The sequence below is a fragment of the Carassius carassius genome, chromosome 3, assembly GCF_963082965.1.
Source record: "Carassius carassius chromosome 3, fCarCar2.1, whole genome shotgun sequence".
Lineage (NCBI taxonomy): Eukaryota > Metazoa > Chordata > Actinopteri > Cypriniformes > Cyprinidae > Carassius > Carassius carassius.
In genome coordinates this window covers 11,336,635-11,363,204 of record NC_081757.1, presented here as the reverse complement: position 1 = coordinate 11,363,204, position 26,570 = coordinate 11,336,635, and the positions used below count along the sequence as shown (strand labels likewise).

The window sequence follows — 26,570 nt, the reverse complement described above, 5'->3', positions numbered from 1 at the left end:
GCCAAGACCCACCAAGAAGCTGGTGGAAAGTTCTTGTGGAACTCAATCATTTAGATGACAAGACAATTTGGACTATACTCTTCTATGAACTTCTGCTTTGCACTTTTTATTTTGTTTGTTAATTGATTGTTTTTATATGCCTTTAACTGCTGTTTGAAGTGTTAACAAAAGTGTTCAGAGTCATTGGAAATGTTGTTGGTTATTGGAGTGCTGCACTTGAACAAGTTAAATAAAAGCAGCTGGGCCTAAAATGTGTTGTTAACTTATTTAAGATATGAAAAAAAAAAAGTATGAGGAAAATATAATTTATTTAATGTCAGATGCTCACAGACATTTGATAAATGCACTCATTCCCCAAATCAAAACACAGCTTATACCAAAATTTTACAATGAAGTTTACAAATAAGTAACGGAAAAGTTGAAAGATGTAAAATATTAACAGAGGTTTTGCCAGTTAGTTCACATATTCCACAAAGACGTTTAAAATGAATAAATATAAACAAACTCTCGTCAGGAAATCATCGTCTAAAAACTGAGGTTTTGCTTCAGAATGTAGTAGCCTTCATTCCACTGTTCCGTGTTCCCTGCTTCTTACCCTCATCTAGAGTTGTATAAGAATGATCTGTGGACAAATTTAGAAATGCTCAAATCACAGCTATTATACATTATACACTCTTTTTTTTAGAAAGAAAAAAGTATTATAATCATTTACCACATACCTGTCTTTTTGTTCAGCTCAAATTTAATTGTATCGTAACTCATCTTTTTGTGGCTGTGTAAAAAGAGATTAACAATCATTAGTTTGCCTTTAAAACCAAAATGTTTCAAATGATTGCAAGTGAATACTTGGCTTGGTAAGTTTTTGACTTTATTGCAAGATCAGTGTTGTTAGATTTTAATACAATTTACCTGCACTTTTTGTAAATGCACACAGTTGCTGTGACTATGAGGATGACGCCAAGCGGCACAAGGACTCCGATCAAGATAATAGCTGTTTGACCTACAAAACAGCAAGCAGGAAAAACCTGTTACATATGACTGGCATACAGTATATGGTTTAATTTTTTTTATTAGATTAAAAATGAATATTAATGAATACAGTCCGTTCACATTCCCATACCCAGGCCTCCCTCGGAGGGGATTTTAAAGAGCTCACAGTTTGTGCCCTCAAAACCTTCAGTGCATGTGCAGGTATAGCCAGAACCATCTGGTTTATCCACACAGGTACCATCATTCTGACAGGGCGAGCTCAAACATGGACTTGCTGAGAGAAAAAGAGGGCAAAAGAAGTTAAAAATCAGTTTATTACTTATCTGAAACATCTGTAATATATGAAAGCTTGTTTCCACCATGATGTATATATATATATATATATTTACATTTACATTTACATTTATTCATTTAGCAGACGCTTTTATCCAAAGGGACTTACAGATGAAGACAGTGGAAGCAATCAAAAACAACAAAAAGGGCAATGATATATAAGTGCTATAACAAGTCTCAGTTAGGTTAACACAGTACACGTAGCATGGGATTTTAAATAATATAATATAAAGAAAACAGAGAATAAAAAAAGAATAGAGCGAGCTAGTGTTAGAGGTCTTTACACATACACACACACACATACAATTGCATAATTAATGAAAAGAAAATAGAATATAAAAAGATTAGAAAGGTAGTTAGATTTTTTTAAAAATAGAATTGAATAGTGAGTGTTAAAGTTAGAGGGTCAAATAAAGATGGAAGAGATGTGTTTTAAGCCGATTCCTGAAGATGACTAAGGACTCAGCTGCTCGGATTGAGTTGGGCAGGTCATTCCACCAGGAGGGAACAATTAATTTAAAAGTCCGTAAAAGTGACTTTGTGCTTCTTTGGGATGGCACAATCAAGCGACGTTCACTTGCAGAACGCAAGCTTCTAGAGGACACATAAGTCTGAAGTAACATATATATGTATATATCTACATCTACATGTCTCACAATACTGTCTTTTTTTCTCAAAAATCTGAGCAAATTGTGAGTAAATAAAGAAAGCATGGACTCACACAGAAATTGCAAGATATAAACTCTGATTTGTGAGATCATTTTGCTATTATTTTTATCCCATGGCAGAAATGAGCTTCCATAGTTAAAATTAACTTGACTATATGATATCCAATTCTGTATCATTCATAGACTAGGAAAACTCTGCAAGCTATGCATTATTTATCAAATATATTTTGAGTCAGAAATAGCTCACATTTATAACAGTTGCGTTGGGTGTCGTACACCGTGCAGATCGCGTTTTCTCCACAGCCCTTTGCTTGACACACAGCACCAGTGGTAGAACATTCACAACTCTGTGAACAGTCCTCTGTCACAAATGTCTCCTTCAACTGCATGTGGAAAGGTACAGAGAAACATGATCAGATATGTCTTGTGCAATTCCTTCGACATCATAACCTTTAACCTGCAGTATTTGACATGCATCAAAAGGCTCACCTGATAGTAGCGATCGAGGTACTTGCATCCACACTCGCTGTAAGGCACACAGTCTTGGTCACTCAGGACAAAGCCGGAGGCGCACTGACATCCCTCCACACACTGTGTTTGCTCACACTCAGAGGGAGCCGCCAGATCTGCACAGGACGCCGGGCATGGAGTCATACAGGAGGAGTAAGTGCTGTTGGGCCCACACTGCAGACCTAAATCACAAACACACGCAGTTATGTTGTTTAGTGTCCCATGATCCTTCAGTAATCATTCTAATATGCTTATTTTGTGCTCAGAAAACATTTCTTATTATTATCAATGTTGTGCCGCTTTATATTTTTGTGGGAACCATTATTTTAATCTAAATATTCTATAAATATTTTATTTTTCATACCGCAATTCAGTTCTTGTCTCCACAGCCCTAGTGCAACACCCAGATCTTGGCAAGCCCGAGCGTAGACGGCGTAATTTTCACAGCGCAGCTCTTCACTGCCCTGTTCAGCGCACAGGTCAAACACACAATCCCTGCAATGCAAACACACACAGTTGTAAATGACGGCACATCCGTACCAACACCTGCATATCACAAGCTTATCTCATTCAAACGCGCAAGCATACACATGCTCTTGTACTTAGTCCACACACCCACTTTGCATTAACTCATTAAAGTGAACTCGTACTTGTCACTAGAATGCACACACCCTAAACACATGCACACGTTACTCACTCTTGGAAGACATCCGGAGCGATCACAGCATGACAGGCAGTGAAAGGACCAGCAGGGTCACTGAGAGCCCCACACATTTTACTCCCATTCAGCTCCTCCAGCAGAGCATCTGTGCAGCCTGTCGTATCAAACCCTGAATCTGGATCGGCCTCCACTTCACGCCTAATAGTAAAGAAGACAGGTTATTTAGGGGTAGGACTATGTCAGACTATTTATTCAAACCATTTGATTTATAATGCATAGCATAACAGATACTCAGAGTCGTTCGTACTTGTGTAGGTGCACCTTCATTGGTAGAGATGTGGTATGAAGACCTGCCTGTCTGTCAGTCACTCTCCAGCTGTCTCCAAACTCATTGAGGTTGCGGGTAACTGTGCCGTCTGGTTTTGTGTACTCGTTACGGTTGTTTCCATCATAATTACCGCACAGACCGAGCACACGAGATCTGTATACACTTGGTAGACTCACCACTTTAGGGAAAAAGAAGAGCGTGAGAGTTTTTATCGTATGCTTTACAAAATATGCAAAGGTGCGCCTAAAAAATCCTTGATATTTGTGTGGGTGTGAGATTTGAGCTACCTGCTTGAGCATTGCCATCAAAGCGCACAGAAAGGCCAAAGTCAGTTGTGAGCATCACATAGCGAGACTTTGTTTTTATGTTAACTCCACGTACAGGACTGAATGGTAGACCAACTTTTTCTCCATCGACCTAATGGAGAAAAAAACGTGAAGACATTAATGATACTATGGTATTATGGTCCATATATGAAGTCTGATAGATACAACTATTAGAATTGACTACATGTCCCATGAATCCCTCACCAGGACTTTCTTCTTCTGCTGCATGCGAACAGAAATGCCGTACACGTCCACATAGACCTCGCGCAGGAGTGACACCCGGCTGATGCCTCCCTGCCGCTGGTTTTTGCCGCGGACTATGAAAGGGGTGAGGGAGCTGGGCAGAGTGGTGTTCTGAGTTAATACATAAGTATACGCTCCCTGGTAGTGGTGATTGTATCCGTCAAAGGTATGATAGTGAGGGTCCCCAGCAATATTGCAGTCATCGAATTCTATGAGAAGTAAAAGAAGTTTGAGTTTGTTCATTCATGAGGTGAACATTAATACTAACCTGCTTCAAGGCTTAAACATTTACATTTCTTTAGATGCCCACAGGCTCCATTAAAACCCCAAAAACTTGAAGTAGTCCTTGCTAAGAGAAAATGTGTAAAAAGTTGCCAACTTTTGTCTTTCATGTAGAGTAAATATGAATTTTTGGTTGCTCTGATGGTTTGAATTAAGCCAGTTAATATTTCTCACTACAAAAAGTGTCCTGAACTCACTCTCAGGTTTGCAGTAACGGTCTCCATTGCTGTCAAGATCACAGATTGAGTTGTCATTGCATTCAAAGGACGTGCAGGACAGCACTCCTCCAAGGCTGCAGCTGCACCTCTGTTCGCAGTGGTCAGTTATCCATGAATCTCCCACCTGAAATATGGCAGGCAGTATTGTTAAATCTTTTGATATGAAATAAAAGCAACTGTCATCTTTACAGCACCTTTTTATAACATATTCTTTATGTATCATGTCTTTGCCATTATTCGTTAATATTGAAAATTATTTCAATAAAGAGTTGAATCGGATAAATAGAGTTGAAGAAAACCAGTCTTTATTAGATAGACTACCATTCAAAAGTAGAGTCGGTAAGATGTTTAAACGTTAGAAAGTCGTCTCTTATGTTCAACACCACAATTATTTGATCATAAGAGTAAAATTTACTCACATCATGATACTCTCCGTTGCTGTCAACACATCCACAGCTTGAGAGGGGAACACACTTGCCATCACTTAGCACAAAACCTCCATTGCACTGGCAGCCTTCGACACAACTATTAGGTGGTAATGGGCAGAATACGGGGAAGAGATCGGCACAAGTAGGAGGACAAGGAGCTGTGCACTCAGAATAGTGACTGTTTGGTGGGCACGGGAGAGCTGGAAATTGAAGTACAAAAAGGAAAGAGGTTTGACGCATTGGATTTGAATGACAATGATTCTCTGACATATTCAGAGGCCATTTCGTCCTTCAAAATGTGCATAGATATTCATTAATATTTATTTATAACCTAGAGGTTATCGGTAAAGAATCTCATAAATGCTTCATTTCCTCAGCATCACAGTTCTGCTCTTTTGCTCTTTACAATCCTAGCTAAATTATTCTTCCTTCTGTCACCCAGCTCAGCATAACATTCTCAGCATATCTCCTAGTCTTTTCTTCCCTCTTTCTCTTTCACTTACGACAGAAGCTGCTGTTTCTCCAGCTGATCGTGACTCCAGCGCTATGACAGGCCTGGGCGTAAGCTTCAATGTTATCGCACAGAGTCGACTGCATGCCATCATACTCGCACATGTCATAGATGCAGTTCCCCAGGAAAGATTCAGGAGGAATGAGAAAGTGACAGGGCTTGAAGAGATCAGACAGGATAGATGCCGCACACTGTGACTTGTAGATTTCTTCTTCATTCTTGTTGCAGTTGGGTTTGTCATCAGGCCGTTCATCAGGTTTGCACCTGCAGATGGAGAAATGAGGCATTAATGAACACAAGAAAGAATAAAGACGAGTGAAACTACTGATTTTTCAATCAAATTCATATGTATCATAAGGGCATCTATAATGCTACCATCTTTCAATGTTTGTTTATTTCTGAATTATGGAGAGGGACTATATAATGTAACACTTACCCAGGATCACTGTCTCCCTCTGCCTTCCAGCTGTTACCAAGTTCAGTGTCGTTTTTGGCTGGTTTCCCATCAGGCATCAAGTTGTCATCAGAGGAATCTCCGTTGTAGTTACCACACATTCCACATACCTGTAAGACATATTTCTACCTGTTAATCGTGTCTACTTGTATATCGCCCACCCCTGTCAAGTAGGGTGATGTTCTAGCTTTATTTTTTTTGCGTAGTTTCAAACCTTGTTGAAATAGTCTCCAGGCACTGTGATTTCAATATGGTGCACTCCATCAAACTTCACAATCAGGCCGAAGTCAGTGTCCAGTACAGTGTTTACTCCACTGGTGAACACCCTCGCCTTGGCTGAACTGATGTCATACGGGGTCTTTATCCTGCGTTCATTCATCTAGTTGGAGGGAAAAACAAATATGAGCACAAGCCAGAGATTTAGAAAAATCATATCACTAAGTACATAGAATCTCATCTATGATATTAAACAACATTTCACTGTTATATTCCTATTCATGATGTCTAATCAGAAGAAGACATGCAAATGCAGCCTAGTCAAAATCACTATTGCATCTCTTCCTTCTTCCTTCTCAGGCTCTCACCAGTACTCTGCCATTCTTGCTGATGGTGATGTTGGTAGTGGGCAGGTAGACAGTCACAGAGCGAACATACGAAGCTTCTGGTTGGCCGCGCTCTTCGTTCTTGGCCACAATGTTGAAGGGTGTCACCATAGAGGTGTTGCATATCGCCACCAGCGTGTAAGTGCAGGTACCCATGTAGGTGTGCATGATGCCATCAAAAGTGTAGTAGTGAGGATCACCAGCAATGTGACAAATGCCCACTCCTGCAAAGAAGATCAATAAGCATGTGTCAAACAGAGACAGCCAGACACATAAAAAAGAGATAAGAAGATTATGTAGCACATGTACCTGTGTTCACACAGCCTAGTTCACCATCATTGACCTTACATTCCTGAGCGGGACCACATTGCCATGCCTCGCATGTCACTGTATTGAAAGGTGAACAAACACAGCGCTCTCTGCAATCATCTTTCATGAACCAGCTGTCTCCAACCTAGAAAATCAAATAGATACGCATTAATAATTGAAACGGACAAAGGGACAATCCTAAAATAGAAATGAAACCATGCATAATTAAACTACACCTTTATTCACAAAAATGTGAACTGAATTTTTTTTCAATTTGTAAGAAATTATTTAAAATGTGAAAACAGAAGTTTCATTCAGACTTCTCAAGAACTCACAGGCCTATAGTTGTTGTCTTTGTCAGTGCATCCACACTCGCTGAAGGGCACACACTTGTCCCCGCTGAGGACAAAACCAGGGTCACACACACATCCCTCAACACAGGGCTCAAAACAGGTGCCTTCAGATCCAGGGTCTTGACAGCTGGCTGGACAGGCTGAACCACATGGCTCATAGTGACTACCAACCGGACATTTAATAGCTGGAAGAAATAGAAAAAGTAAAAGAGTGGTGTTAAACGAACAAATGCAATGGGGCAGAAGAGAGCAAATGAATGAAAACATTTAGAAAAGAGAAAAGGATGGACAAGAAACTGTGACTATGGGCAAAGACGGAGAAACATATAAGTATAACAGCCAATTTAGGAACTAAAGAGACACACTGCACTCATTGATCACTCCCTAATTGAAGGCTGCACACTACAAAGGGAGAGTCTTTAAAAGGTTACCAGGATACAGTTAATTGCAGGTTTTAAGGGCGCTTTACAGAATGTCTGTAGGGCTCAAACACTTACGGCAGAAGGTGTTATTCCTCCAGTTAATTGGCACCCCAGCTTGAGCGCACAGGTCAGCATAGCTTTGAATAGCTTGGCACAGTGCCACTGTGGCGCCACCAGTGCCACACTGATCAAACACACAGTTCTCAAAGTAAGGACTGGGAGGCACCACCGCATGACATGGCTTGAAGATTCCTGGGAAAATAATGATTTAATGGTGCATAAAACAGGTGTTGTGTCTCTATAAAGCAGAGAAGCTCAGTGCACTAAACAGATGTGCTGGAATATAGTCATAAATAGAGTAAAATGAGGCCTCTTGTACATTTAACCGTTACTCTTCAAGTCATGTTCAAGTCATAGGTAACATTCATTCGAAAATGTATTACAATGATTGTAGTCAAACCTCTCAAAGCAGACAAAGAAATTCTTGCATTCTAACATAAACATGATTTATTCTAATGAATGCATTAAGAAGGTGAAATAACATTTGCAAATGCAAGTGCTGACTCTGATATTAGCAAAAGACAATGTTTCTAAATAGAACAAAAAATCCATTGTGGGTGTAAAGGGAACCTATAAGAGTAATTATAGGTTATTAAGAAATGTCACACAAAGCCCCAAAAGAATGTTTAATTATTAAATCCTGTAAACTCTAGCATATGCTGATTTGAAATTATTAAGCAAATAAAATAAAAATAAAAACAGTTATAAAATAATATCACAAACATTTCTAAGTGTGACAAAGCTTTTTATGTTTTTTTTATTCAGTGACCTTTTTACATGTATGTTTGTATGAGGTATTGTGTCTCACCATTGGGGTCTGTGATCATGCCACAGCTAGTAGGCTTCTGTGCTTCACTCTCGATCTTGTCATCACATTCAATGTCTCCTCCACCATGAGTACAACTGTGCAAGATAACAACAGGTATGAATGATCAAAGCTTCAATGATAAAAAAGTGTATATTTAGAAACAAAATTGGTGCAGTGCACGATTAAATAGGCTTTCACTTACTCTGGTCTGTCGTCAGGAACCTGCCAGCTTTCTCCAAGCTCATTGGTGCTGTCTGTTGGCGTTCCATTTGACTTGATGTTGTCATCATTAGGATTACCATTATAGTTTCCTGTAAAATATTATTATTAAAATGACTCATGTCAAATGATTATTTGGTTAGTTTCAGTATAAAATAGCTTTTTGAATATCCATCAGTTAGTTAGATATCTGAACTTGCAGTGCTCACCACAGAGTCCACATAACAGTCCACTGTAGGAGTAAGGCAAGGTGACATCTGCATGATGGTTTCCATCAAAACGGACACGCAATCCGGAGTCTGTCTCAAGCACAACAAATTTGCCACTTAGGAAGATCTTAACACCATTTGACAGCGTGACAGGCACAGTGACCTGAACTCCATTCATCTGCAGGAAGTACAAATAAGGTAAGCACAAGAATGGACTGCTGTTCTAATCTCCTGTAATCTGTTCCTTATGTCTCTCAAATCTTGGAAATGTCCATTACCTGAACCTTGCGCCCCTTGCTCAAAATGACGGTTGTGTCATGCACATTGATGATGACAGATCTTACATAAGACACTTTCTTATTATTGTCTCTGTGCTCGTTCTGTGTCTCCACAGAAAAGTATGGCAAGCCTGAGGTCTCATTACAGGGCTTAGTGAGAATGTAGGAACAGGCACCCATGAAGTGATGTACTTTATCATCAAAGGTGTTATAATGAGGGTCACCAGAAACTGAGCAAATGCCTGTACCTGAAAGAGAAAGAGATAAAAAATGGACAGATAAACTTTTAGTTCCATGTGTCAACAGGTTTGTGCAGAACTGCATATTTGTATATGATAAGATATAAAAACTAAACGATGTGTAAACTAGTATTATATTTGTTACCGAGTGGTTTGCAGCCATAGTCTCCATCTTGAAGTTGGCAGCTCTCTGTAGGCAGACAGCTGGTGTTGTAACAGTGAATATTTCCTCCACCCTCACATGCACACTTCTGTGTACAGCCCTCCAGATACCAGCTCTCATTTACCTAAATATGGCCACATTGATAGGTACGTGTTAGAAATCCACAAGTCAAGCACATTTCTCCTATTTTTAAACATTAACACTTTGTTAAAATTCGGCACTGTGTTTTAAGCAATCGTAAATGTGATACAGACGCTACATTGAAGGTTGATTTCTCACAGTGAACTGGACTCATTTAAATCTATTTACCCAAAGATTCATGCATTGCTTCGTACGGGTCCCTCTTTCATCCAGTTGTTGGCGACAAAACGTCACTTTGTGTTGTGTGGGGACTTAATAAAACTTTTAACTCAAGCGAATCATTATAAAATATAGAGTCGATGAATGTTTTATTATCCTTTATAATAATTTGTCCGATATAACCATCTATTTTAATTACTGTTATAGCAAATGAATGAATGAATGCTCACCGAAAACGATTTCAAGTCAGACAGGAATTAACGAGAATCAAGCATAAAAGCACACTCTATGAAAAAATTTAAATATGCGTTTTGAATAATGACTACGTGACAAATAACTGAAAGCGACAAACTGTCTGAAAGTGATAAACGACAACAGCAGCACAAATAAAGTACCAAACTGTAAAACAATAAATATTAAAGAATTAGATTCATTTAACTTTGGAACTTTACCTTCAGTTTGGTCAAACGTGGTCACGTTCGACAGAATCACAAAAGGTAAGTCATGGAAGAGCTTGTTGTTTGGGTATTTGAGTTTGTGTTTTTGCTGTTTAGTGTTTAAGGCACTTTTGGATGTCAGACATCGTGTTTTTGTCATTTTTTGTGCAAAAAGAATGATGACTAACTTAGACAACGGGCCTGAAGAAGTCATAGAGTGAAAAGGTATGAGCTATACTCAGTTTCCATCAGCCTTTAATAATTTATTTGTCAAAAGGCTATTTAGGTGAACTAGAAGAAATGGGTGTTTTTAGTTTACTCGTGTTTGCAGTGGTTCTTTGAATATTTTTAATCCAAACTCCAGATTTACTATGGGGACCCATCATTGTCTCTGGCCCCAGAACCCCACAGTTCAGCCCTGGTGTTAAACTCACTGGATGGTAGGAGCCTGAGGAGTCCACACAGCCGCAGTCTTTAAGAGGAACACATTTGTTGTCACTGAGGATAAAGCCAGGGTCACACTCACGGCCTTCAACACACTTCTCACTGCAGCCCGGTGGTCCATTGATACCCAGACATGTCTCCGGACAGGAGCTCACACATATGGAGTAGTGGCTGTTTGGAGGGCATTCCAGAGCTGAAGAAAAATAGAAAAACAGCATTAAATTCTGAAAATATGGTTAAAGTGGGTATACATTATGTAGTTTCCCAGTCACATGTACCATCCCTCTGTGATGGCATTCCCATCTTCTCTGCCTTGGCCATTAAAGGCATAAAAGCCCCATGAATAATAAAAACAATAAGGCTAAAGTTAAAGTAAGTGTTCAGCTCTAGCGGTTTTTATTCTAACCTTCTGAACTGCATTCACTTCAATAATTTATATTGTGCATTAGAGGGAGCTGAAAACAGGCTTGCCACTGGGAATGTGAAATGTGATTCTTGCATGGATGTAAGATGCCATAATTTGCTGCTTTATTATATGCTCAAACCATTTCTCGATCCCTACACCTTATGCAATATGAGAGAATATGTGAGAGAATGACTCACGGCAGAAGTCTGGCTCCCTCCACTGATGGACAGGAGCACCTGCACTCAGGCAAACATCAGTGTAAGCCTGAAGCTGGTCACAAAGGACCTGCTTCAGACCCTGATAACGGCACATATCAAACACACAGCTCAGGAAGAAAGGCAAGGGGTCCACCACATTTATGCAGTCCCTGTGAACGTGAGAATGTGAGAGAAAGTGTGCAATGATTAATCACATGAAGTTCTTCATTGTCTCAGGTTAGAATCAGTATGAATAACAGAGCAAGCATATTTGTGATGATTCATTTCTAATGGAAGGATTCAAGATTGTTTATTAGCAGAAAATGTCAAAGTTTGGTAAGTCCTAACCTAAATGCTCCGTTTGTGTCAGTTATTCTTCCACAGTTCTCTGGGTTTGACACCACACCCTCCAGCTTAGGATCGCAGGGTGGTTGAGGCCCGGGGTCCGGCTTGCACCTGAAAACATGACATTGTCATTATCAAGACATACCTGAGAATTTGAGGTCAGTCTTAAAATCTTAAGAACAGTCTTAAAAACATTGCCCTGCCTGTTGTGTGGTTGATAACATTAAGAAAAGTAAGAAATACTGACGTTGCATCCTCATCCTTATCAGTTTGCCAACTGTCACCAAACTGATTGGAGCTGTCGGTTTGGGAGCCATCCGGCTTAGTGAAATCATTATTGGGGTTTCCATCGTAGTCTCCGCACAGGCCACACATCTGGTCATAGTAGGAGCTGATAAAATGAGAAAAAAAAGAGATTAATCTACAGATATTAATTTTCCAAGAGATGCTTTTTGATTTTTGTTCTTGAATTTACTTATAACCTATAACCCTTAACAATCATTGTGTGTCTTAGTGTTTTCTGCAAATACTGTCAGTACTGTGTATATTTTTTTTTACATTTTCTTTACCTAGGAACTGAGATCTTGACATAGTGGTTGCCGTCCCACTGCACCTCCAGGCCAAACGGAGTTGTGAGGATTACATAATGTCCAGCAAAAGACAGCGAAATGAGTGGAGATGGGGAGTAAGGGAGAGACACCCTGAGTCCATTCACCTGAGTGTGTGGAAGAGGTAAAACCAAAGGTGGATTGAAGGCTAATGCTATCTTTGACAAAAATAACTTTTAAAGGCAAGATTATTCTTGGAAAACTAAAAAATGGACAGGGATAATGATACTATGAACAGATTAGGAACCGTCTAGAAAAAATATTTGAAATAAGAGGAATGTCTCAGAACTATTCTTATGCATTAACATAATCCAAGAGATTATAATCTAAGAGAGATTTACTTAAAATCTCAATCCTAGATCTCAAGATTAAAAAATAAATTCATTGATGGTTTAATGAAGGCATGCAGCTGCTGTGGATACTGACCAGAGTTCTCTTGTTTTTCATCAGTGTCACAGTGATGCCATCAACAGTCACGTACAGTTTCCTCAGGTAAGAAATGCCAGAAACTCCTCTCTCTTCATTCTTACCCTCTATGGAGAACCAGGGGCCTGCAGACCCAGGAGGGAAGAAAGTGAAGATATTTTGAAAGCTGTAAGTTTATTCTAATTTGAGCCTACTTTTAAAGTTATTTTGGGGACATTTAATGTACATTTAATGAATAGTAATAATAAAATAGTTTGTTACTCCAAACACCTATCTGATGACCAAAGTACTCTGTAACTGCTCATTGTGGATAGTTGGCTTTGGCCATTGCTTACCAGTGTTGTTTTGGCAGGTGTGGGCCAGAGTGTAGGTGCAAGTGCCCATGTAGCTGTAGTATTTGCCATCGAAAGTGTTATAATGAGGATCACCAGAGATAATACAGTCTTGAGATTCTGTGGGATTGAGGAAAGAGATTGATCAACTATTTTTGAAGCTCTAAAGAATGTGAAAAATTACAATAGTTTACTGTTGCACACTATTTGTAAATAGTGAATTGTAAACATGCATAGTCAAGCTACAGTCTCCATTTTAGAGCCATTGCACAAAGCCGAGTCCAACCGTTGTCTTGTTAATGCATATATATATATATATATATATATATATATATATATATATATATATATATATATATATATATATATATATATATATATATATATATATATATATATATATATATATATATATATATATACAGAGGCGTCGTGCCCATTCAAAGTGAGGGGGCACGTGCCCCCTCAGATTTCTGAGCCAAGTGGATTTTAAATGCAGCTTCCAAACGAAAAAAAAAAATTGCAGAATAATATTTTTTATATATTTGATACAATCACAGCGGTGAGAATAGATCGTTCAGTGCACAGCATCAGCTGCTAAATTCAAATCTGCGTTCGCTGGCTGGCGCTGAGCCAGAGACAGACGCGTTCGTACAACGCTTCATGATAACCAATCAGAAACTATTCTGTTGCGCTTATGGATGCAATGGCCAATCAGAGACATCCAGAAGAGTCATCACTGAAACGCAGTGTTTTGTTCACTTGCTCGCTGACTGAATTATTTAGCGAATTCTCTCATCAGAAACAACAAAAAGTGCAGATGTGCGTATGAATGTAAGTAAGATATTCGTTTCATAATGTAAAGTGCTTCAGTGATTTTAATGGGAGTTTTTGAGAGTGCCTGAACTCTGGCTAGACTGAATGAAAATGTTTTTTGATAATGTAAATGTTCTTTACTCTCTGTAAAATGAAAGTGTTAAAATAAGTATCTTACAATATTGTTATTAAAATTTACATTAAATGCAAATTCAGTCGTATTAAAAATATTTTATGGCATGATATGGCACTTAAGTAAAAAGTCAGGTTTTTATGTGTAGTAGATTACACTACATTTCCATATATTGATCAAATAACAATCTATAAAGGTGCAAAACGCGTTTACCTACACATATTTGAGAAACGAGATATTTCCTGATGTTTGAGCATGTTTGGAATTGTTTTGAATAAAAAGGAAAAAAAAATATAAAAAAATAAGCCTATATCAGTTATACAGTGCTTTCGTAGAATGACTTATACTCCCGAACCCCCCCCCCCCAATGTGCCCCCTCAAAAATCATGAATGCATGACGCCCCTGTATATATATATATATATATATATATATATATATATATATATATATATATATATATATATATATATATGGATAAAGCTGAGCTATAATTACATCAAAATGCTCTTTTTAAACATTTCTAAAACTGTACTTGTTTAATTTTAAGTTATACACTTATTTTAGAAGAAATTATTGCTTAAGCCTGACTGAAACTGGATGGATGGATGTTTTAAAATTGAATGGAAACACACTTGCTGAGTTAACCAGAGTGCTCACCTTTTGGGTAACACCCAATTACACCACTCTGTTCTCCACATTGTTCCATTGGTGGACAGACGGCAGCTTTACAGGAAACAAATGGGGGGGCGCACTTACACAGTAGCTCACAGTCCTTAGTGTAGAACTCTTCACCTGGCTAAATTTATGGAGAGAGGAAAAGTCATAAAAATACTATTTATTTGACTATAATAAACCATTTCTGTCCTAAATAATATCAAATTCAATTTCCTCACCTTATAGTAATTTCCATTATAGCTACAACCACATGTTTCTTCTTTCACGCACTGGCCAGCACTAAGGATATATCCAGGGTTACAAACACATCCTTCAGAACAAGGCCCGCTGCACTGACTTGGTGGAAATGGACTGCAGGAAGGCTGGCAAACTGGTGCGCATGATTCAAAGTGACTGTTGGGTGGGCATTTTAGAGCTGAAGAGAGAGAATTTATGTTAGTGCTAATTGTAATTTTGTGACTTTAGTCTATTTGACAGTACTAGAAATCGGTCAAGCCTTTCAAGTGTTTTTTTTGTTTTGTTTTTTCACTTTATGGTTAAGGAATATGTATTTTTCAGACATACGACAGAAGGTGCTGTTTCTCCAGGGTCCAATTGTGACTCCACGGTCCTGACATTCATTGACATAGGACTCTATTGCTTCACACAAAGCAGAATGAGCACCATCCAGCTCACAAACATCAAACAAACAATCTTGGAAGAAACCCTACACACAAGGCACACAAGATCTGTAAGTATGTTATATTGTTAAAATATGCATATTTCACATGAACTTATTAGATTTCACTCACATTGGGGTTGACTTTTGCATGGCAAGCAGCAAATGGGCCATTGCTGTTCAAAATTATACCACAGTAAGCAGGCCCTTCATACAACTCCTGCTCAGCATCTGTACAGCTTAGAGATGGGCCAACATCTGTTTTGTTACACCTGAAGGCAGAATCAGAGGTGAGTTATCTATGATGTGAATTAATAGTGACACGTCTTTTAGCTGTAATAGCATATGCCTCGTATAGTGCCTTACTCAGGGTCTGTGTTCCAGCTTTGGCCAAAGTCATTGGGGCTTTGGACCTGTTCACCAGTTGGGGTCTGGAAGTCATCCTGAGGGTCTCCGTTGTAATCCCCACACAGTCCACAAAGTTGGTCCTTATAGCTGTAAAATGATCACGAACATGTAGAGACATTTAAAAGTCAATCAAGCTATAAAATTGTCATTAAAATACATTTATAAGAACCACACTCACTCCTTGATAACTTTAATGTCCATATAGTGGTTTCCGTCATAACGTATGGTTACTCCAAAGTTCAAGGCCACTGTGTAATGCTTGCCAGACATAAAAATGTCAATACCACTGACAGGACTCAGAGGAATGTTCACATTGGTTCTATTGACCTGAGAAAAGTCAGGAAACCGAATTGTCATTTTGAATGTTTCACTAAATTACATGTATGCAGTATATGTGCACAAATAATACTGTATACATGATAGTTTATAAATCATTAATATTGAAAGTACTGTTCTATTCCCGTACTTGAACAGTTCCTCCTTTCAGAATGGACACTATGACTCCCAGCGCATGGACATGAACTGCTTTTACGTAGCTGATATGAGGATTGTTGTAGCGATTCTCGTTGTCTGTGTATACAGCGAAGTAAGGCACATCTGTGCTGTTACATGGTTCGGACATCAGGTAAGAACAGTTTCCCATGAAGTCATAGCGCCGGTTATCAAAGGTGCTATAATGGGGGTCACCAGAGGCAATACAGGTGGAGGTTCCTGTGAATGAAAATCCCTTGGTGTCAAATATAAAGATTCAAACAAGAATGCTTAAAGTTGAAGATTGTATAAAATAGCTTCATGTTTGTAAGTTAGCATATTATTTGAGGGTATTAATAGATAACCTGCAAAATGATAGCTTGTCATTAAAATAATTGTAGGTTAAGGGAATATTGTTTTCGGTTTTCTGAAATACCTTTAGGGTAGCAGCCATACACTCCACCAACCCCCCGACATTCTTCTGTCACAGGATCACAGGTGTTGTCCACACAGTCAAAGGTGTAGTTGCCAGCACAGCGACACAACTTGGAACAGCCATCTCCAAATATGATCTCACCAGGCTGATTGAAAATACAGAGCTTTTTTTCTGCAAAACTTTAGGTCCCAAAGCTGGATGAAAATGCAGTCTCACAATGAAAAAATCTTGTACCTCAAAGTAGTTGTTTTCTTCATCCAGACATCCACACTGTTCAATAGGAACACAGCGTCTCCCACGGAAAACAAATCCTGGTTTACAGAAGCAGCCGCTTATACATGAACCAGAGCAGTTGGTGAAGGGTTCTGCACAGGTAGGAATACAGGCTGGGCCACAGTCAATGTATTCTGAGTCAGGAGGGCAGATCACTGTTTGAAGACAAAAAGGGTTTGTTTATCTAAAAAAAAATGTTATAATGATTTGATAAATGTTTCTAATCAAAATAGAACAAGTTAAGCTTACCTGGTGGTGTTGGTCCTGGAGTAGTTGGCTTAGGTGTTGTTGGTTTAGGAGTTGATGGACCTGGTGTTGTTGGTTTAGGTGAAGTAGGTTGGGCTGTAGACGGATTAGGAGATGATGGACCTGGTGTCGTTGGTTTAGGTGAAGTAGGTTGGGGAGTAGACGGTTTAGGAGATGATGGACCTGGTGTTGTTGGTTTAGGTGAAGTAGGTTGAGGTGTAGACGGATTAGGGGATGATGGACCCGGTGTCGTTGGTTTAGGTGAAGTAGGTTGAGGTGTAGACGGTTTAGGGGATGATGGACCCGGTGTCGTTGGTTTAGGTGAAGTAGGTTGAGGTGTAGACGGTTTAGGGGATGATGGACCCGGTGTCGTTGGTTTAGGTGAAGTAGGTTGAGGTGTAGACGGTTTAGGGGATGATGGACCCGGTGTTGTTGGTTTAGGTGAAGTAGGTTGAGGTGTAGACGGTTTTTGGGATGATGGACCCGGTGTCGTTGGTTTAGGTGAAGTAGGTTGAGGTGTAGACGGTTTAGGGGATGATGGACCCGGTGTCGTTGGTTTAGGTGAAGTAGGTTGAGGTGTAGACGGTTTAGGGGATGATGGACCCGGTGTCGTTGGTTTAGGTGAAGTAGGTTGAGGTGTAGACGGATTAGGGGATGATGGACCCTGTGTCGTTGGTTTAGGTGAAGTAGGTTGAGGTGTAGACGGATTAGGGGATGATGGACCCGGTGTCGTTGGTTTAGGTGAAGTAGGTTGAGGTGTAGACGGTTTAGGGGATGATGGACCCGGTGTCGTTGGTTTAGGTGAAGTAGGTTGAGGTGTAGACGGTTTAGGGGATGATGGACCCGGTGTCGTTGGTTTAGGTGAAGTAGGTTGAGGTGTAGACGGTTTAGGGGATGATAGACCCGGTGTCGTTGGTTTAGGTGAAGTAGGTTGAGGTCTAGACGGTTTTTGGGATGATGGACCCGGTGTCGTTGGTTTAGGTGAAGTAGGTTGAGGTGTAGACGGTTTTTGGGATGATGGACCCGGTGTCGTTGGTTTAGGTGAAGTAGGTTGAGGTGTAGACGGTTTAGGGGATGATGGAGCCGGTGTCGTTGGTTTAGGTGAAGTAGGTTGGGGTGTAGATGGATTAGGGGATGATGGACCCGGTGTCTTGGTTTAAGTGAAGTAGGTTGAGGTGTAGACAGATTAGGGGATGATGGACCCGGTGTCGTTGGTTTAGGTGAAGTAGGTTGAGGTGTAGATGGTTTAGGGGATGATGGACCCGGTGTCGTTGGTTTAGGTGAAGTAGGTTGAGGTGTAGACGGTTTAGGGGATGATGGACCCGGTGTCGTTGGTTTAGGTGAAGTAGGTTGAGGTGTAGACGGTTTAGGGGATGATGGACCTGGTGTCGTTGGTTTAGGTGTAGTGGGTTGGGGTGGGGATGGCTTCATTGTTGTTGGAGTTGCTAAAATCAGCAAGAAAACAATTATTATACTGGTGCATCATTCATACAATATGTATTATATGACAACTGGTACTTTTAGACTTACAGTAGCATTAATGACATTGTCTGACACCTACCTGTACAAGTGGTAATGCAGACACTATCAACTGCAATATCAGTCTTGTGTGTTTCACCATAAACACCTACAATTACAAACTGTAAAATAAAAAAGTATAAAAACGTGAACAATTGGGAACATTTCTGATGAATAGAAATTACTCTGCCGCTCAAATGGGCCAGATCATTATGTTAAAAAAATATAAAAAGCTCATTCTCAAATTTTTACATGAGAAAATATAACTGACCTCCACTGAATCAGCTGAACCAATGTAGCGAACGGTTGCAGGCTTCCAGGCCTGACCTTGATTTCCTCTGAGGCGGAAAATAGGGGATCCAAGTGCTCCACCTAAAAAAAAAATCTCTGTAATTAATCTGCATAATAACATTTTTGAAAATCATTGACCATCTAGGTTTCATTGCATGTATATGTGAATATGATTGTCATATTCATAATTGTAATTTCATAATTGTCCTTTAAACCTACAGACAAGAGTTTTTTAACAAACTCTCAATCTTCTTTCCATTTGAACAGCTTGTGACTCTTACCGGTGGTGATTGCATAGACATTTAGCTCCATGTTGGTGGCACTGCCATACATGTAGTAATGGAAGTCCAATTGTAGGCAACCAGAGGCTGAGGTAGAGGGACTCCAGAGCTGAGCGGATTCTCCTTCAATACTATAGCTGGAGTCCATTAACAGGTATGACCCCACTGCATTTAAAATAAACATTTTGAGAAAATAGAGAATGCAAAGGGGACTGAAAGCAGTCCTTAAAATCATTGAAATATCAGTGTGGAATATTGGACTTACATCCTGGTTTGGAGAAGTCATCATCAGGGCCAGTGTCTGGTGTAGCTGTCTGTCCAGTCCAAAACTCCCAACCAAAAATGTTATCATTATGTACCACATTTTTCCAGCCGCATTTATCATTATCATCAAAATCACACCCAGCTATACAGCCTGTATAAAAACAAACAGAATGTTGTTTATAAAATCTGCATTTTAGTATTAAATGTTGATATTATTAACATGCAATATGGGTAAAATAAAGTACCAGCACATGCTCCCTCAGTGATAACAATGTTATCCAGGGCAGTGTCACATGATGAGGAGAGCCCACGCATTGCTTGAAACATAATCTAGAAGAGAAAAATGGCATTAAAACTTACTGAAAGGGAATTTTCTTTCACACTGTATAAGAGTCACAAAGTTCATTCTCTTATCATGAGTTTCAGATGTGATCTTTGTCTTTGTAACATTGTTTTTTTTATAACTGATGCAAAAGAAAAGGCCTGTATATATTAGACACTATAATGCATAGCCTTTTGCCTTTAAAAAGTGACCACACTGAAATTTAATATGTTTCAAGTTCATAATATTAAAGCAATTTTTAAGGCAATTTAGTAAGGTATAACAAGACTGTACTCATATGTATTTAATTGAAAAAAGGCATGCTAGAACTATAAAAGAACAAATGACAAACATCTGTAGCATAATAAAGTTCAAGTTCAAGTCTGCTTTATTGTCAATTCTTCCACATATACAGTACATACATACAGAGAATCGAAATTGCGTTACTCTCAGACCCCCGGTGCACACAGATAACATTAACATTAAAAGCCTAAAAATCTAGATCAAAATATAAAATGTAGATACAACTATACAATAAGGGAATGTTAAAAAGACATATAATAAAAATTAAAAATAAAGTTAAACACTTTCGTCAGTACTAATCACAATATTTTACTGTTTTTAAGCAATTACCTGAGCAGTCTGTCCAGCTGGTATGGGCACAGTGACAGAGGCTTCAAGCCATGATGGGCTCTGTATCCCAGTTTTTTGCCACATTTGTTCCTCAGAGTGGGGACGTTTGGCCAACACAGTCAGGGTGTTATTGCTGTCAGAGCCATACATGTAGTAGTAGAACTGTACACAGATCTCAGAAGGTCCACTACTAATAACTGGGCTGAGAAAGCGTATTTTCTGTCCATTTACAGAGTTGTCTGCCTCATGATATATGTAATAGCCAGCTATTGGGGGAAAAGGTTAAATTTAATGAGAGCAAGAAAGTAAAAAAGGTTCTTTAGTGTTTTATATGTTGTTTGACAAAACTTTTTATAGTGATTGTGCCATCAGTCAGTGTACTGTCATTTTGTAAACATTTGTAGTAAGTGGATTATGTTCAGTTTTGAACATTATTTCCAAGTGATTTTGCATCTTCAGTTTAGTGAGTGTTTGGCATTCATACTGACTTCCATCCGGATAGTCTCCATTGGGCCCAGTTCCAGGGGTGGGGGTGGGTCCAGTGTGACGCGTCCAGTCACCATTATCTGCGGTGTCTTGTCGGAAATTGCAGAACGGTTCTTCATTTTGGTTGAAATCACAAGAGGCCAACGCTGCTTAAAAACAAGACTTTTAAGTTTTCAGTGGTGTAAACCATCTAGAATTTACTATAGTTGACATTAGATTACTTAAGTATATGCTCAAACAAAACCAGTCCTAGAATTAGAAAATTAGAAAAATGTAATGCTTAAATATTTTTATGTGCATTATTTTCCAGTAATAAATGCTTTGCATGTTCATAATGTGTTGGTAATGGACATGGACCTTAGATATGCTTTGTGGGGGCCTACCATACTCCACCCGTTTACAACCAGTTCTCATGTAATTTTGTAATCACATGTGTCCTTGCTTGATTGCAAGCGTTAACACTTTGTACAAAGTCAAGCATGTTTTTTTTTGTGACAGAACAAAGTCTGTCCCCAGTGTTAATTAATGTAAAACAGACAAGATAATAGTGTCACAGTGTCTGGGTTGTGTTCCCTGGGTTTCCACTAGGTGTCCTCAGTTCCCACAGTGTTTATCATTTATCACTTCCTGTCTCCTTATTTGGTCACCTTCCTCCTTGTTTAGTTAATTGATTGTTCCCCACCTGTCTCCTGTTTCCCCATCATCCTTTTGTGTATTTATACCTGGTCTGTTTGAGTCTTAGTCACGGAGTCCTTGTTTAATGTCCTATAGTTATTCATGTCCGTCGCTTCTTGCCTTGCTTTGCCTTGTCTTCGTGTCTTGTTTATGTTCGATATTCTGGTTTTGACCCTGCCTGGACTGTTTACCCCTTTGGTTTACCCTTTAATAAATGACTTACCTGCAATTGGTTCTATCTCCGTGCCTCATTGGATCCCTGCCGTGACAGAAGGACTCCGTCCCTACAAGAGCCAGCGGTATGTCGGCTTATGTCTCCTCCCCAGCCACAGTGCGGGAGAGGAGTGGATTTGAGGGAACTCGCCTGGTGGTTTTCCGGGGAACCAGAGGAGGTCGCCGAGGAGGGAGTGGTCGAGAGGATATCCAGCACCGCTCTCAACCAGGGCCGCCCTTCGACCCGGGGCTCGTGTGGGATGGATTAGAGCCACCGTCTCACCATGGCGGACGGAGAGGAGAGAGGAAGCGCACGTCCGCCACAGTGGCGTCACTGCCCATGATGGCCGCTAGTCCAGCGCCACGAGGCAGGATGGACGCCAACACAGCACCGCAACCCAAGGTGATCACGAGTCCAGCGCCACGGTGCAAGATGGCCGCCAGCTCAGCGCCAACGCCCAAGAGGGCCGCTGACTCATTCTTGGACTATTTCGCTACGCTGTCCAAGATCCTAGAGATTCCCAAGACGGTTGACGTCATGGCTGCTGAGCCAGCGCCACAGCACAAGATGGCCGCCAGGCCAGAGCCACAGCACAAGATGGCCGCCAGGCCAGAGCCACAGCACAAGATGGCCGCCAGGCCAGAGCCACAGCACAAGATGGCCGCCAGCCCAGCGCCACAGCACAAGATGGCCGCCAGCCCAGCGCCACAGCACAAGATGGCCGCCAGCCCAGCGCCACAGCACAAGATGGCCGCCAGCCCAGCGCCACAGCACAAGATGGCCGCTGACTCATTCTTGGACTATTTCGCTACGCTGTCCAAGATCCTAGAGATTCCCAAGACGGTTGACGTCATGGCTGCTGAGCCAGCGCCACAGCACAAGATGGCCGCCAGGCCAGAGCCACAGCACAAGATGGCCGCCAGGCCAGAGCCACAGCACAAGATGGCCGCCAGGCCAGAGCCACAGCACAAGATGGCCGCCAGGCCAGAGCCACAGCACAAGATGGCCGCCAGGCCAGCGCCACAGCACAAGATGGCCGCCAGCCCAGCGCCACAGCACAAGATGGCCGCCAGCCCAGCGCCACAGCACAAGATGGCCGCCAGCCCAGCGCCACAGCACATGATGGCCGCTAGTCCAGCGCCACGAGGCAGGATGGACGCCAACACAGCACCGCAACCCAAGGTGATCACGAGTCCAGCGCCACGGTGCAAGATGGCCGCCAGCTCAGCGCCAACGCCCAAGAGGGCCGCTGACTCATTCTTGGACTATTTCGCTACGCTGTCCAAGATCCTAGAGATTCCCAAGACGGTTGACGTCATGGCTGCTGAGCCAGCGCCACAGCACAAGATGGCCGCCAGGCCAGAGCCACAGCACAAGATGGCCGCCAGGCCAGAGCCACAGCACAAGATGGCCGCCAGGCCAGAGCCACAGCACAAGATGGCCGCCAGGCCAGAGCCACAGCACAAGATGGCCGCCAGGCCAGAGCCACAGCACAAGATGGCCGCCAGCCCAGCGCCACAGCACAAGATGGCCGCCAGCCCAGCGCCACAGCACAAGATGGCCGCCAGCCCAGCGCCACAGCACAAGATGGCCGCCAGCCCAGCGCCACAGCACAAGATGGCCGCCAGCCCAGCGCCACAGCACAAGATGGCCGCCAGCCCAGCGCCACAGCACAAGATGGCCGCCAGCCCAGCGCCACAGCACAAGATGGCCGACTCAACGCCTGAGTCTCCAGACAAGGTGTCACCGACTCGCCAAAATAGAGGGCGGAGGAGGAGGAGACAGGCGTCTACCGTTCCTCAAAGCCCAGAGGACGTTCCCGAGGCGGTGCCCGATGCTGTTCCGGAGGCCGAGGCGGTGCCCGATGCTGTTCCGGAGGCCGAGGCGGTGCCCGATGCTGTTCCGGAGGCCGAGGCGGTGCCCGATGCGGTTCCGGAGGCCGAGGCGGTGCCCGATGCTGTTCCGGAGGCCGAGGCGGTGCCCGATGCTGTTCCGGAGGCCGAGGCGGTGCCCGATGCCGAGGCAGAGGCGGTGCCCGATGCCGAGGCGGTGCCCGATGCGGTTCCGGAGGCCGAGGCGGTGCCCGATGCGGTTCCGGAGGCCGAGGCGGTGCCCGATGCGGTTCCGGAGGCCGAGGCGGTGCCCGATGCGGTTCCGGAGGCCGAGGCGGTGCCCGATGCGGTTCCGGAGGCCGAGGCGGTGCCCGATGCCGAGGCGGTGCCCGATGCTGTTCCGGAGGCCGAGGCGGTGCCCGATGCGGTTCCGGAGGCCGAGGCGGTGCCCGATGCGGTTCCGGAGGCCGAGGCGGTGCCCGATGCGGTTCCGGAGGCCGAGGCGGTGCCCGATGCGGTTCCGGAGGCCGAGGCGGTGCCCGATGCGGTTCCGGAGGCCGAGGCGGTGCCCGATGCTGTTCCGGAGGCCGAGGCGGTGCCCGATGCTGTTCCGGAGGCCGAGGCGGTGCCCGATGCCGAGGCGGTGCCCGATGCGGTGCCCGATGCCGAGGCGGTGCCCGATGCTGTTCCGGAGGCCGATGCGGTGCCCGAGGCCGTGACCGAGGCAGTGCCCGAGTCCGTGACCGAGGCAGTGCCCGAGTCCGTTCCAGAGGCGGTGCCCGAAGCCGAGGCGTCTCAAGTCTCCACAGGCAGTCCAGAGTCGAGTCAGGTTCCAGTTGACCCTCCAGAGGCGAGTCAGGGGCCAGTGAACTCTCCAGAGTCGAGTCAGGTGCCAGTGACCTCTCCAGAGTCAGGGCCAGTCACCGTTGAACTTTCAGAGTTAAGTCAAGTCACTGGGTGGTCTGCTGCTCCGCCCTGTTGGACTCCGGCATCGACCACAGGGGCGTGGTGGTCATCCGCTCCACCCTGGAGGACTCTGGCCTTGACCACAAGGGTGTGGTGGTCTTCCGCTCCGCCCTGGGGGGCTTCCGCTCTGACCACACGGACGTGGTGGTCTTCCGTTCCGCCCTGGGGGGCGTTTGCCCTGACTACACGGTTGTGGTGGTCTTCCGCTCCGCCCTGGAGGACTCTGGCCTTGACCACAAGGGTGTGGTGGTCTTCTGCTCCGCCCTGGGGGGCTTCATGTTGTTTTTTTTTTTTTTTTTTTTTTCTCCTTTTGTTTTTGTGTTAATGTCGGTCCCTGTTCCTTTCTGTTAGTCTGGCCCTCCGTCCCTCCCCCTGAGCCTCCACCTGTCCGCCTCCCTCCTGGTCTCTGTTTTGTGTCTGTCTTGGAGCGTCTGGGAGCCGCTCCTTAGTAAGGGGGTACTATCACAGTGTCTGGGTTGTGTTCCCTGGGTTTCCACTAGGTGTCCTCAGTTCCCACAGTGTTTATCATTTATCACTTCCTGTCTCCTTATTTGGTCACCTTCCTCCTTGTTTAGTTAATTGATTGTTCCCCACCTGTCTCCTGTTTCCCCATCATCCTTTTGTGTATTTATACCTGGTCTGTTTGAGTCTTAGTCACGGAGTCCTTGTTTAATGTCCTATAGTTATTCATGTCCGTCGCTTCTTGCCTTGCTTTGCCTTGTCTTCGTGTCTTGTTTATGTTCGATATTCTGGTTTTGACCCTGCCTGGACTGTTTACCCCTTTGGTTTACCCTTTAATAAATGACTTACCTGCAATTGGTTCTATCTCCGTGCCTCATTGGATCCCTGCCGTGACAAATAGTCTTTTTAATTGGAAATTATAATAGTAGTTCTTGGTTATATTGTAGCAATGTATTTATATTAAAATGTTACTTAATATTTGAAAAAGAAATAAGTAAAAATAAATGATTGAAATGTAGAAATTTTGCAATAGCACTAATTTTCTGGTTAATTATTGTCCTTATTACATTTTACATGATAATTTACTTACCTGAATCTCTCTCTGTCACTCCAAATCTGTAAAAACAGGAAAAAGGAATGATTTGACTAATATCATAAAAAAAGATGAAAGAGCTGGCTATATTTTACCATGCTTGATAAGTATTAGATTAGCTGCATAATCACATGAATTTCTTAACTATAGTACAAAGGCATGAAATGAGTGTAATTCAGTTACATAACAGTAGTCATTGTCATAATATTTATCATTTGTTTCCATCATTATGGTCAGATGTTAAATGCTTAATTAAATTTGAATAAAAACTGTTAGGAAGTGTAAATTAATGCCTTGGAAATACGTTAATGTTGTGTATAAAATTAATAAATAACAAAACTCTGATATGTTAACATGCTTTTACATTTACAGTTTTTAATTTTGCCTGTTTTCATAAAACTAATTGTCAGAAATGTGTGGCTCTATTTAAATGCGTGATGCAAATGATAATCAGTTATTTACTGAACCATGTAGTTTGTATAAATATTATTTATAATATACCTTTATATATTTATAATATGTTTATATATTTATAATATTAGTTTATATATTTACAATATGTATTTGTATATATACATATAAATATGTATACAATGAAGGCTACAACATTATGCTAATATAAACTATAATCAAATATTTTTTCTGAATCTGGTACTTTATGATAGCAAAATAAGATTTACATTCACATTACTACTGAATCATTAAACCAAATTACTAAATTATGAGCATCTCACCTATTTGCACTGTTGTCTATGGTAAAGCAACCTGTTATCCATGTTAACACTAGTATTAACTCCAGATGTCCCAT

The 26,570-nt window shown here is 42.0% G+C and overlaps 1 protein-coding gene across 1 annotated transcript; it reads right to left on the bottom strand.

Annotated features, from left to right (window-relative positions):
* Positions 1-448: 448 nt before the first annotated feature.
* On the bottom strand, positions 449-26,570 carry LOC132119295 (zonadhesin-like). The gene is made up of 52 exons (XM_059529138.1): positions 26,497-26,570; positions 25,760-25,785; positions 21,024-21,167; positions 20,536-20,801; positions 19,826-19,910; positions 19,582-19,731; positions 19,317-19,481; positions 19,016-19,116; positions 18,788-18,866; positions 18,476-18,671; positions 17,230-17,696; positions 16,942-17,135; positions 16,708-16,852; positions 16,267-16,511; positions 15,979-16,127; positions 15,759-15,887; positions 15,526-15,664; positions 15,299-15,440; positions 14,953-15,149; positions 14,717-14,855; positions 13,113-13,229; positions 12,778-12,902; positions 12,313-12,458; positions 11,991-12,134; positions 11,747-11,854; positions 11,399-11,568; positions 10,786-10,988; positions 9,597-9,738; positions 9,213-9,460; positions 8,935-9,112; positions 8,709-8,817; positions 8,507-8,601; positions 7,714-7,890; positions 7,199-7,401; positions 6,864-7,008; positions 6,537-6,778; positions 6,167-6,331; positions 5,935-6,062; positions 5,491-5,762; positions 4,979-5,187; positions 4,539-4,683; positions 4,021-4,268; positions 3,778-3,907; positions 3,470-3,668; positions 3,199-3,360; positions 2,866-2,996; positions 2,481-2,683; positions 2,239-2,374; positions 1,121-1,264; positions 910-1,000; positions 720-772; positions 449-622 (listed from the first exon to the last, which is right to left on the bottom strand). Exons 1-52 carry the CDS (start codon positions 26,568-26,570, stop codon positions 546-548), a joined length of 8,277 nt encoding a protein of 2,758 aa, XP_059385121.1. The 3' UTR covers positions 449-545.